A 13,477-nucleotide genomic window follows, 5' to 3' on the forward strand; every position below is an offset into this window, starting at 1 on the left:
AGAAACCTTTGGACATTCAGACCATAGAACCTGTCCCCGAAGATGACTCAGCCTCAGGCAAATACTCCAAATACTTCTTCGTGCCAAAGAAAGGTACATAAGACTAGGCCCATTTTGACCTCAAAGCAGTAAATGTGTTTTTGCAGGTTCTTTGTTTCTACATGGATATGGTCTGTTTGGTCATTGCAGCAGTGGTTCTGGGAGAATGTCTAGTCTCTCTGGACCTCGCAGAAGCATATCTGCACATACACATCTTTCCAGACCACAGAAGATATCTGCGGTTCCCCGTACTTCAGCAGCATTTCCAGTTTACGGTTCTCGTGTTAGGCCTGGCAACTACCTCCCGCACATTCACCAAGGTTATGGTGGTGATTGCAATTCACCTGCGGCTCATGGAGATTCAAGTTCACCCCTTTCTGGATGACTGGCTCATCGGAACCTCATCTAAACAGGAGTACAAGCTGACGGCTCATCAATTACCGGAACTGCTCTAGCGTTTAGGCTGGATTGTCAACTTCAGAAAGAGCCATTTGGATCTGACCCAAACTCTGGAGTACTTGGGCATTCTCTTCAATACTGCTTGCGGCCTAGTGTTTCTTCCTGAGCCATACAAACAAGCTCCAGAGACAAATTCTGTTGCTCTTGGAAAAGCAGGCTCCATCTGCTTACCATTACCTTCAAGTGCAGGGCTCTATAGCAGCCATGCTGGAGGTTGTCCACTGGGCCAGGGACCATATGCGACCTCTTCAGGACTCCCTTCTATCCCGGTTATCTGCGCAGAGAGGGAGAGGAGAGCAGGAGGCAGCAGGAAGGAGAGGAGGCAAGAGGAGAAAAGGCAAGCCAAAAAGCGTACCAACGAGCTGAGGAAGGAGGCAGAAGCGAGCAGTTAGCTAGGGGCAGCAGCGAGAGTAATCTCCACCCACCCCCAACGCGTCGACAGTCATCAGCCGAACTCCCCCCTTAAAAGGGGAGGAGCCAAGTGGCACTCGCAGCGATCAGCATCAGGAGAGGAGAGCAGAAGGCAGCAGGAAGGAGAGGAGGCAAGAGGAGAAAAGGCAAGCCAAAAAGCGAATCAACGAGCTGAGGAGGGAGGCAGAAGCGAGTGGTTAGCTAGGGGTAGCGGCGAGAGTAAGCTCCGCCCACCCCCATCGCATCGACAGAATCATCAGCTGAACTCCCCCTTAAAAGGGGAGGAGCCAAGCGGCACACGCGGCGATCAGCATTGGGAGAGGAAATCAGAGCAGAAGGCAGCAGGAAGGAGAGGAGGCAAGAGGAGAAAAGGCAAGCCAAAAAGCGAACCAACAAGCTGAGGAGGGAGGAAGAAGCGAGTGGTTCGCTAGAGGCAGCAGTGAGAGTAAGCTCCGCCCACCCCCACCACGTCGACAGAGTCATCAGCCGAACTCCCCCTTAAAAAGGGAGGAGCCAAGCGGCACACGCAGCGATCAGTGCCAGGAGAGAAGAGCAGAAAGCAGCAGGAAGGAGAGGAGGCAAGAGGAGAAAAGGCAAGCCAAAAAGCAAACCAACGAGTTGAAGGAGGCAGAAGCGAGCGGTTAGCTAGGGGCAGCGGCGACAGTAAGCTCCGCCCACCCCCACCGCGTCGACAGTCATCAGCCGAATTCCCTCTTAAAAGGGGAGGAGCCAATGGCACACAGACGTTCGTCGCACAGCGAAGATGAGTGGCAAAGGCGCTCGCCGTAGCGAGAGCGCCTTTGCAAAGGAGCCTGGAAACTTGGTCGCTCAGCAGAACGACCTAGAAGGTAAGCTATTTTTAGCTAGCTACACAGCAGGGCTCACTTCTCACATACTACACACCTAGACTGGAAACAAGCACTCACTGGTACTAACACAGCAGCACCAGCAGACTCACAAGAAATAGAAAGACAGTAAACAGGAAGTCAGGAAACATCCAGCCGACAGAGAGAGAGGATTCACAACAAATCACTCAGGCAGAAGAAGAGCAAGAAATGGAAGCCCAAGGAAGCCAGAAGATGAGCTTTCCAGTCTTCTGCACTGGCTGCAATATGTATGACTGCCTCCCTTTGGGGATTCGGGCATACGTTTGCAGTCGATGCATGGAGCTGGATAGCTTGAAACGGTAAGTCCGGCTGCTAGAAGAGACAGTGAGGGAACTAGAAGAGCGCCTCACCTTTGAAGAGGAAATCCGCGAGCAAGAGAAGAGACTAGTGGAGTCCAGTACCAACGAGGAGATCGAGGAGCTAGAGAGATTCATTGAGGAAGCCCACCAGCAACATGTAGAGGTCCCAAGGCTGGAAAACTGTATCCAAGCAACCCAGGAGGATGGCCTAGACCGGTTTGGAGGAGACATCACTACAACTACAATTGTGACTGAAGCGGAGGTGGCGACCACCCATCGAGAGGAAGAGGGAGACTGCATGGGTACGCACCTCAGGAGAGAGAAGATCAGCCCTACATCATGGATGTGGATCTACGACCCCCGAGGAACCCCCGAACAGAGAAGATGGGGATCATCGTAGGAGACTCCATTATACAACATGTGGACAGCCACACCGCAGGAGGAAGAGAGGATAGACTTGACACCTGCCTGCCCGGAGCAAGAGTGAAGGACGTGGCCAGCAGGATCACCAGGATCATAGACAACGCAGAAGGAGAGGACACTGCTGTGCTTATCCACGTGGGAACCAACAATGTGAGCGGACGGAAGTATGACAGGGAAGAACTGAAGGGCCAGTTCCGCTAGCTCGGAAGAAAGCTGAAAGTCAGGGAGTTGAAGGTGGCCTTCTCTGAGATCCTCCCGGTACTGAGAGCGGATGAGAAGAGGCAAGAGGAACTGCGAACGATCAACGCCTGGATGAGAAGATGGTGCGAAGAAGAAGGCTTTGACTTTGTGCGCAACTGGACGGCGTTCTGGGGAAGAAACAGGTACTATAGAAAAGATGGATTACACCTCACCAAGGAAGGAGCAAGAGTATTGGCAGGCAACATGAGGAGGGCCATTGACAAGGCTTTAAACTAAAGGTCAGAGGAAAGCCGACAGTCGACCACCAGTCGATGGCCCGGGTGACAGAATGCCCTGAAAAAGGATCCACAGACAGCTACCCAAACATAGGGGGTGAAGATCACGAAGTAAATGAGCGGGGGCACAGTAGGGGCTGCGAAACTTAGAAAATCCAAGAAGGGACCACAAAGGGAACTTTAATGTATGTATACGAATGCTAGAAGGTTGAGAAACAAAATGTGAGAGCTGAAGATAATAGCAAGACACGGCGAACTAGACATCATTGGCTTAACAGAAACATAGTGGAATGATGAAAATGAATGGGATACAGTACTTCTGGGATACAAGCCATACAGAAGGGATAGAACAGGGCAGAAAGGGGGAGGCATTGCCCTATATGTTCAAGAAGGAATAGAATCTGTTAGAGAGGTAAAGATATAGGGGAAAGAGAAGCTGGAGTCCCTCTGGATCAAGATTCCCAGACGCAACGGTGCGGACACAAAAATTGGCCTTTACCCCCCCCCCCCAGGACAGACGGAGGAGACAGACTCAGATATGATAAAGGAAATCAAACAAGGATGTAGGACAGGAAATGTAATGATCATGGGAGACTGGAACCTGGGAACCTCAAACTGTGGTAAGGAGACGAAGTTCCTGGAAATGATAGGAGACTGATTCCTAGAACAAATGGTGGGAGAGCCGACGAGAGGAGACGCCACCTTGGACTTGGTCCTAAATGGCATTACTGGTCAGACAAAAGAAGTAGAAGTCATGGTCCCGCTTGGGACGAGGGATCACAACATGATCAACTTTAAACTAGACATTGAGAAAGGGAAACGTACCAAAACCTTAAGCATGACCTTCAACTTTAAAAAAGGAAGATATGATAGCATGAGAGCCATAGTAAAAAAGCGGCTCAAGAAAAGGATGGATAAAATCAGAACAGTTGACCAGGCATGGTCCCTATTAAAAACTACTATCATGAAAGCACAAAACCTCTACATCCCACAGATAACCAAAGGACGGCATAATAAAGGCAAAAGAGAACCGGCATGGCTTACTAGAGAGGTTAGGGAAGCCATAAAGGGAAAGAAGGACTCCTTTAAAAAATGGAAACACACGAAAACAACCGAAGCTTGGAACAAACACAAGGAGGAGCAGAAGAAATGTCACAAGGTGGTAAGGGATGCCAAAAAGGACTACGAGAAGAAAATAGCGCAAAAGGCCAAGAACTTCAAGCCCTTTTTTAGATACATAAAAGGAAAAAAAGCCACAAAAGAGGCGGTGGGACCGTTGGGTGACCAAGGAATACAAACAAATTGCTGACAAACTAAATTCCTTCTTTGCGTCTGTCTTTACGAAGGAGGACACCGCAACAATACCAGAAGTAGTGAAAGTGTTCAAAGGAGTAATAGAGGACAGCCTCACCACAGTAGAGGTGGACTTGGACCAGATATACTACCAGATTGACAAACTTAAAGGTGACAAATCCTCTGGACCTGATGGCATTCACCCGAGAGTCTTAAAAGAACTGAAGGTTGAAATCGGAGAGCTATTGCAAAAACTTGCCAACCTGTCAATTAGAACTGGTCAGATACCAAACGATTGGAAGATAGCGAACGTCACGCCAATTTTCAAAAATGGATCAAGAGGAGAACCGGGCAGCTACAGTCCTGTGAGTCTTACGTCTTGTCCCTGGAAAGATGGTTGAAGCATTGATTAAAGATAACATAGTCTGGTACTTGGACACATACTACCTGATGGGAGCCAGTCAATACGGCTTCAGGAAAGGGAAATCATGTTTGACAAATTTACTTCAATTTTTCAAAACCGTGTACAAACATATTGATGATGAAGAACCGGTGGACATAATATACTTGGACTTCCAGAAAGTGTTCGACAAAGTTCCACATGAAAGACTTCTCAGGAAACTACAAAGCCATGGAATACAGGGAGATATACTAAGATGGATAGGCAAATGGTTGGAGAACAGAAAGCAGAGGGTGGGCATAAATGGGATGTTCTCGGATTGGGAAAAAGTGACTAGCAGTGTGCCCCAGGGCTCGGCACTTGGGCCCATCTTATCTTATTTAATATTTTCATAAATGACCTAGAAGAAGGAACATACAGTGGGATCATCAAGTTTGCTGACGACACAATGCTATGCCGGCAATCAGATCGCAGAAGGACAGTAAGGCACTCCAGAGTGACTTGTGTAGTTAGAGAAATGGCAGATGACGTTTAATGTAGAAAAGTGCAAAGTAATGCATTTAGGCAGCAAGAACAAGGAATATGAGTACAGAATGTCAGGTGCAACTCTGGCTAAGAACGAACAAGAAAAGGACCTTGGTGTACTGATATATAGGACCCTGAAACCATCGGCACAATGCGCAGCAGCGGCAAAGAAAGCTAATAGAATGTTAGGCATGATAAAGAAAGGAATCACAAGTAGATCGGAGAAAGTTATAATGCCGCTTTATAGGGCAATGGTCAGACCACACTTGGAATACTGTGTCCAACATTGGTCTCCCAACCTAAAGAACGATATAAAAATGCTGGAGAGGGTGCAGAGGCGAGCAACGAAGCTAATAAATGGTATGGAGAACTTGGAATTTGAGGAACGACTCAAGAAATTGGGACTGTTCTCCCTTGAGAAGAGGAGACTGCAAGGGGACATGATTGAGACTTTCAAAATACTAAAAGGCATCGACAAAATAGAGCAGGAAAATAAATTATTTATACTGTCCACGTGACGTGGACAAGAGGACATGGACCGAAGCTAAGGGGTGACAAGTCCAGGACAAACTTATTTATTTAATGACACTTTTAATACTTGAAACTTTTATATGTTTTAGAGATACTTCTTAAACTGTGCATTGGTTTTATAACCCTTTACCTCTTGTTTTTACCTTTTCTATCAAACTCAAGATTGTAACTTTAATTTCTTTCCTCCCACCTCAAGTATGTATTTTATGTAATCATATTGTTAATATGTTAGTTTCTCTGTTTTATTCTTTACTTGGATTATGTACATCGCCTAGCAATTTTAATAGGCGATTCATCAAATGAATAAATAAACTTGAAACAAATGTCAGGAAGTTCTGCTTCAAGCAGCGAGTGGTGGACACCTGGAATGCTCTCCCAAAGGAGGTTATTACGGAATCCACCGTTCTAGGATTCAAAAGCAAATTAGATGCACATCTCCTTACAAGAGGCATAGAGGGATATGGGTGACTGAAACTACATCAGGTGTACACCTGACTGGGCCTCCGCATATGCGGATCACCAGACTCGATGGACCATGGGTCTGATCCGGAGATGGCAGTTCTTATGTTCTTCAGCTGCAGCTCCCTTGGATGGGGGCTGCTAAGGTCAGCCTACGCATGCCTCTTCTGATCCCAGACTGGATGATTCTCATGACCAATGCCAGCCTCTTCGGCTGGGGGGGCAGTGAACTCCCCATCAGAGAAAATGGTCCATAAACCATCTGGAACTCTGAGCCATTCGGCTGGCCTTAAAGGCTCTGGAAGATGTCCTGGAGGGATAGGCTTGTAAGAGTGTCCTGTGGTATATATGAACAGGCAGGGGGGGTACAAGGAACACCCCCTTGCGACTGGAAGCTCAGAGGCTCTTCCAGTGGGCGGAAGCCCACCTTCAGGCTCTTTCCATTGTCCACGTGGCCGTAGTGGAAAATGTTAAAGCCGACTTTCTAAGTTGACAGTTCTTGGACCCAGGGGAATGTTTGCTCTCGCATAGGGTGTTTGATCTCATTGTGCAGCACAAAGGCAGACAAGTGATAGATTTTGATGGCTTCAGCCAAGAACATGAAGGCCAAACACTTCTTCAGTCGAAGAGCAAAATCAGGAAGCTCGGGGTTGGATGCATTGGTCCAGCCCTGGCCACACGCCAATCTCCTTTATGTCTTCACTCCTTGGCCAATGGTGGGCTGGCTCATCCGTCGGATTGCAACTCATCCAGGCCTTGTGATCATGGTGGTTCCAAATTGGCCTCACCAGCCTTGGTACGCAGATCTGGTATGTCTGCAGCAGGACAAAGGTCTCCAGTTTTCTCAGTCAAGGACCAGTCCCCATGGAGAATCCACAGTGCTTTGGTCTAACGACATGGCTTTTGAGCGCTCAGCGCTAGTTTGCCATGGTTATTGCCACACTGCTTCAAGCTAAGAAGCCCTCTACTCTGGTGACTTATGCAAAGCCTAGCAGATTTTTAAGCAATTGTGCTAAGGAGCCGCTTCAGGCTCCTATTCCGATCATCCTGGCTTTCCTTCAAACTGGGCTGGAAAAAGACCTGGCTATGTCTTCCCTTTGAGACACAGATGACGAGCCTTTCTTGCTTCCTGGTGCAGAATCACAAGTCGTCGCTGACAGCTCATCCTGATATGACCAGGTTCCTCCAGGGAGCTCTCCATTTGAGGCCTCCGCTGCGTTGTCCCTTTCTAACCTGGAACCTTAATGTGATTCTAAAGGACCTCACTAAAGCACCATATCAGCCTCTCAAGGATGCTTCCCTTTCCTTGTGCGATTGTTTCATCATGGAGCATCTCAAAACTGCAGGAGCTCTCCTATAGAGAGCCTTTCCTCAGAATAACGGATAAAGGTGTTGTGCCTTATTTTCTTCCAAAAGGTGGTGTCAGATTTCCAGATCAACCAGGAGGTTCATGTGCCTGTTTTTCAATCCACAGAGTCTGACAAACAGGATAAATTATTGAAGAAGGCGGATGTCTGCAGCGTTTTGCTCCAGTATTTGGAACTGATGAATGACTTTCCCCTTTCTGACCATCTATTTGTGCTTACCAGCCACTCCGGTTTGGCAAGCCGGCATCTAAAGCTTCTATTGCTAGATGGATTTGCATGGCCATTCTTCTGTGTACTTTGCCTGCATTAAGCAGCCACCAGTCACTCTCAAGTCAAACTCGACCAGGAGTGTCGCCTCTTCCTGGGTAGGGTCTCGGGCAGTGACTCCCGCAGAAGTTTGTCGAACACCTACTTGATCTACTCTACATGCTTTTTCCAAATTTTACTGATGTAAATGTGGCAGCTCGGAAGGATGCCACTTTTGGGACCTCAGTATTGTGTGCAGGCTGTTTTGGCCCACCCTAGACATCAGCCACTGCTTTGGTACGTCTCCATGTGTACGGAATCCGGAGTAGATGTAACAGAATGAAAGATTAGGTTCTTACCTAGATGATAATCTTTCTGTTAATCTACTATGGTTTCCATAGGCCTGCCCTCGGATATTTCTGTGTTCCAGGTCTGGAATTCTCCTCTTGTTAGCCAGATGGCTAAAGGCTAGGAAATTCGGTATGAATAAGTGTATTCCTCAGCCTCTGGCTCCCTTAATGTTTGTGCCAGTTGCACACAGCAAGTTGTTTCTCTATGGTTGTTTTCCAATCGTTATGTTGAATTGTTCTAATTCTTGTTTTCTAAGTTGCATAGAAATATGATGACAGATAAAGGACAAATGGCCCATCCAGGCTTCCCATCCACAGCATCCACTATCTTCTCCTCTCCCTAAGAGGTCCCACATGCCTGTCCCACACTTTCTTGAATTCAGACACAGTCTTTGTCTCTAGCACCTCTACTGGGAGCCTATTCCATGCATCTATCACCCTTTCTGTAAAAAAGAATTTTCTTAGATTATTCTTGAGCTTATCTCCTTTTAATTTCATACTATGCCCTCTTATTTTGGAGCTTCCTTTCAAATGAAGGAGACTCGCCTCATACGCATTTATGCCATGTAGGTATTTAAACATCTCTATCATATCTCCCCTCGCCTGCCTTTCCTCCAAAGTAATACATATTGAGATCTTTAAGTCTGTCCCATATCCCTTGTGATGAAGGCCGCCAACCGTTTTAGTAGCCTTCCTCTGGACTGACTCCATCCAGTTTATATCTTTTTTTAAGGTGTGGTCTCTAGAATTGTACACAATATTCTATATGAAGTTTCATCAGTCTTGTGCAAGAGCATCACTACCTCTTACTGACCATACCTCTCCCTATGCACCCTAACATCCTTCTAGCTTTTGCCGTCACCTTTTCGACCTGTTTGGCCGCTTAAAAATCATCACATACTATCACTGTCAAATCCCGCTCCTCTTTCGTGCACAGAAGTTCTTCACCTCCTAAACTGTACCGTTCCCTTGGGTTTTTGCAGCCCAAATGCATGACCTTACATTTCTGAGCATTAAATTTAGCTGCCAAATTTCAGGCCATTCTTCAAGCTTCACTATGATGTTCCTCATGTTGTTCACACCATCAGGGGTGTCTACTCTATTGCAGATTTTGGTATCATCTGCAAAGAATCAAATCTTGCCAGAGAGCTCTTAAGCAATATCGCTTACAAAAATGTTAAAAACAGGCCCAAAATAGAACCTTGAGGTACACTACTAGTAACATCCTTTTCCTCATAGAGATCTTCATTGACCATTACCTTCCTTGTCTTCTGTTCCAGTGGAGATTGATTGCTTTAGGACTTAACTGGAGGGTGCACTGGGCTCTTCCTCCATATGGGAGGTGCTAAAAGCTGTAAGTATTCTCACATCTGCAAGTCCAGTTCACGGGAATGGATTGATCAGCACACATATGGAATCCCTAGAAGATTAACAGAAAGATTATCCAGGTAAGAACCTAATCTTTCATTGCTGTGCATTGATATTAACTCTACTTGATTACTGTAACATATTGTACATTGGATTACCTAATATTAAACTTGGATCATTCCAGCAGCTGGTTTGAACATATTATTCCAGTTCTAAGAAAATTGCATTGGCTTCCATTCCCTCAGTGAATATACCACAAGGTGCTTCATACATGCATTGGAAAGTTTGCCATCCTAATCGTAGGTTACGATTTGAGGGTTGTATGAAGCTTGTAAATGATAATGAAATAGGATCTACTTCAAGAAAATAAGAGATTTGATGTTTTCAGTAGTGGGAGTATAGAGCTCTGGAACTCACTTCCTAGAGTTATGAGACTGTGTAAAGATCATACATGTTTCAGGAAACAGTTGAAAACTCAACTGTTTGTCGATGCATTTATGTAATATGTACAGACTGAACACTGAATAAATCTGGCATTGCATTGTCTCTATGGGTTAATGTAGTGATGTTGCAAGATGAAGTAAGAACTCCAGCTTGATAAAGATTGATAAGTTAATGTTAATTTTGTTTGATGTACTTTGGTTGTCTTTTGTACATCGCTTTGATTTTAAGCGGTTTATAATTTTTTTTAAATAAATAAATAAAATTTCTCTGTATGAAAGAGCCACTTTGAAAGTGAATTCACATTTTTTAAAGAATGACTTCTTTATTTCCTTTTCTTTTGATTTGACTGAAAATTGATTCCACATCAGAAACATGAAGTCAAAGTTCTGAAATAATTTGTTTTCTTTAGGAGTTATTTTTCTAATGAATTCAGTGCATGCTGACAATTAGCCTACTCTAACAACAGTGACTGGAAAAGAGCTGCTTGTGTATTTTTTGTTGCAGGGCCCTTCAGTTGAATTGGATGGAAATGAAAAACATGGTACGTGTAAATTTTTTGAGATGAGTGTGTCATACTTATCTGATTAGCTAAGAGCAATGTGTTTGGAGTGGATCTTTTATGGGAAGAAAAGGATGGTGAGTATTGTATGTTTTTCTCTTTATAGTCCCCTTTTCTCTCTGTTCTTGATATATAAAGAAACCCTTCAGTGCGCAGATACACATTTACAAAGGTAGACAAAGTTCAAAAAGAAAACTGAAACACCATAGTGTGGTCCTTCATGACTGTTTTATACTCCTATTCTCTGTTTAGTGGAAAACAGTTAAGTAAATCAGCCCTCTGGCTTCGGTTCATGAAGGTGCATTAAACATTAACACACCAAAATGCTTGTTCCAGTGCAATAGGTAAGACATTCTAGAGACCATAGGGTTATTTAACCTTACTCGCATGAGCTGTAGAAGAAATCCATTTCAGCTTTTTCACTCTGCCTCCGGAGTACCTCACAGGCTAGTTTAGCACTCTCCAGCAGTCTTTTCTTCTGCACGCATGACTGCAGCTCTGTGGATTTTGCTCTCCCCATTTTATTATTTTTCATTGGACATAGTTTCGTTCCTTTTGTGGATATTTTCACATTTGAAGTGGATTTGAAGCTCTGCCTGCTTGCGAATTTACAGACTTTGATCTGTAGCTGACAGGCCAATCCCTTCGGGGTACCTTTTAGCCAATCTGCTTAGTCTTCCTTGGAGCTCAGAGCCCTCCCTGACCTAGTCTCACTCCCTGTTAAGCGAGGGGTGGAGTGCAGACTGTGTAGCGCTTAGGGGGCTAAGCGGTGTTCCGCAGCGTGCTGTCTGTGTTTTTGCGCCTCTGCCGTTTGGCTCTGTAGAAGGCAGAGAGGAGGCAGAGAAGCGAGAGGAGGAGAACAGGGGAGCAAAACCAAGAAACAAACACAACCGGAGGAGAAAAGCAGGAGCAGAGGAGGCAGGATCGACTGGGGCAGCGGCGAGAGTTAGCTCCGTCCTCCCCCGACGTCATCCAGAGTAGCTTCCCCTTAAAAGGGGAGGGGCTAACGGCGCTCAGCCGTTCGGCGCGCGGTGAAGGCGAGCGGCAAAGGCGCTCGCCTTAGCGAGAGCGCCTTTGCGAAGGGCCTCAAGAAGGGACAAAGTCACCACAACCAAGGACACCAGGGAAAGCCTGCAAGGTAAGGAAGCAGCAGGCACAGAAGGTAAAGCGGAGACAGACACACAAGGAACACACACACACAGGTAAGGTAAAGCCAAGACAGCACACACAAGCAAAAGGCAGAGAGGACACCAGCCACAGAGGAAGAGAGAGGACACCAGCAGCAGGCAGAGAGAGTGAGAGAGAGGACACAAAGCAGACACAGAAGGCACTACCATACATAACATCTGCAGGTCACATGTAAACTGCTAACTGTTATTTTAAAGCAGGAACGACAATGGAAGTAGAGAGAAACCAGAAGATGAGCTTTCCAGTGTTCTGCACTGACTGTCATATGTATGACTACCTCCCCTCGGGGAAACAGTCATATGTATGCGGTCGGTGTCAGGAGCTGAAAAGCTTGAAGAAGGAAGTAAAGCGACTAGAGGACAAGATACAGGAGCTAGAAGGACTCTACACTACTGAGGACCCAGTCACGACAGCTGAAGATTTCATGAACAAGAGACACATTGAGGAGGAAGTCAGGGAACTCGAGAAATTCATTGAGGAAGCCTACAGGAGGAGGGTGGAAGAGAACGAACTTCAGATGGAAGATGAAGTTACACCAACATGGAAGGGAGAAGAAGAAGCAGATGACCTCAAAGAAGACGCCCACAGAGGAGCATCACACGAGGGGGAGAAAATGGCTGGTCGATGCCTAGAAGAAGAAACAGCGAAGCACATCGAAGACATAGAAGAAGAAGCAGCGAAGTACTCCAAGGACATTGACCTGAGACCGAAGCGAAAATTAAAGAAGGGAAAGTCAGCGATCCTAGTGGGAGACTCGATCCTGAGGCATGTGGACAGCCACGTTGCAGGAGGGAGAGAGGATCGACTGGTGACCTGCCTCCCAGGAGCAAGAACCAAAGACATCGTAGACAACATTGGAAAGATCCTGGACGGAGCAGAGACAGAAGAGACCACAGTATTGATCCACATCGGGACGAATGATGTCAGCAGGAGAGACTACAGAAGAAGCACGCTGATTGAACAGTTCAAGATTCTGGGAAGGAAGCTGAAGATGAGAACTCAGAAGATAGCGTTCTCAGAGAGCCTACCGGTACCGAGGGCAGATGTGAAAAGACAGGAGGAACTACAATCAATGAATGCGTGGATGAGGAAATGGTGTGAGGAAGAAGGATTCCACTTCGTGAGGAACTGGACAATGTTCTGGAGCAAGAGCAAGCTCTACAGGAGAGATGGACTGCACCGGCGGGAACTAGACTTCTAGCAAACAACGTCAGGAGAGGAATAGAACAGGCTTTAAACTAAGAAGAAGGGGAAAGCCGACAGTCGACCAAGCGTCGACGATTCAGAAGAAGGTATCCCATGAAGATACTAAAGGGAAAAAAGGCTGGAAAGAAACAATGGTCAAATTACAGGAGTTGACTAATACAGAAGAGGAGGTTAGAAGTATTGTAGCACAAGAGAATAAACTAAAGACCGAAGCACAGGGAAAGGAAATGAAAACAAGAAAATACCAGGATCTAAATTGCATATATACTAACGCAAGAAGCCTAAGAAACAAAATGGGGGAGTTGGAATCCATGGCCAATGCAGAAGACATAGACATTATTGGAGTCTCTGAAACGTGGTGGAATGAAGAAAACAAATGGGATACAGCACTGCCAGGGTACAAGCTCTATCGCCAGGACAGGTCAGGACAAAAAGGAGGTGGAATAGCCCTATACATAAAAGAAAGCATACAATCGACAAAAATGGACAAAGCAGAGATGACCAACAAGCTGGAATCGCTATGGGTTAAAATACTGGGAATGAAAGA

At 46.0% G+C, this 13,477-nt stretch overlaps 1 protein-coding gene across 1 annotated transcript in view; it reads left to right on the top strand.

Moving 5' to 3' along the window:
* Positions 1 to 13,477, top strand: part of LOC117360389 (TRAF3-interacting protein 1-like) — a gene marked incomplete at its 3' end in the record, with an annotated part of 741,717 nt that overhangs the window by 614,467 nt on the left and 113,773 nt on the right. The window contains exon 11 of the mRNA XM_033944098.1: positions 10,482 to 10,518. Coding sequence (XP_033799989.1) covers positions 10,482 to 10,518 — 37 coding nt within the window. The remainder of the gene's footprint in view (positions 1 to 10,481; positions 10,519 to 13,477) is intronic.

This window comes from Geotrypetes seraphini, chromosome 5 (genome assembly GCF_902459505.1).
Source record: "Geotrypetes seraphini chromosome 5, aGeoSer1.1, whole genome shotgun sequence".
NCBI classification, from domain to species: Eukaryota; Metazoa; Chordata; class Amphibia; order Gymnophiona; family Dermophiidae; genus Geotrypetes; species Geotrypetes seraphini.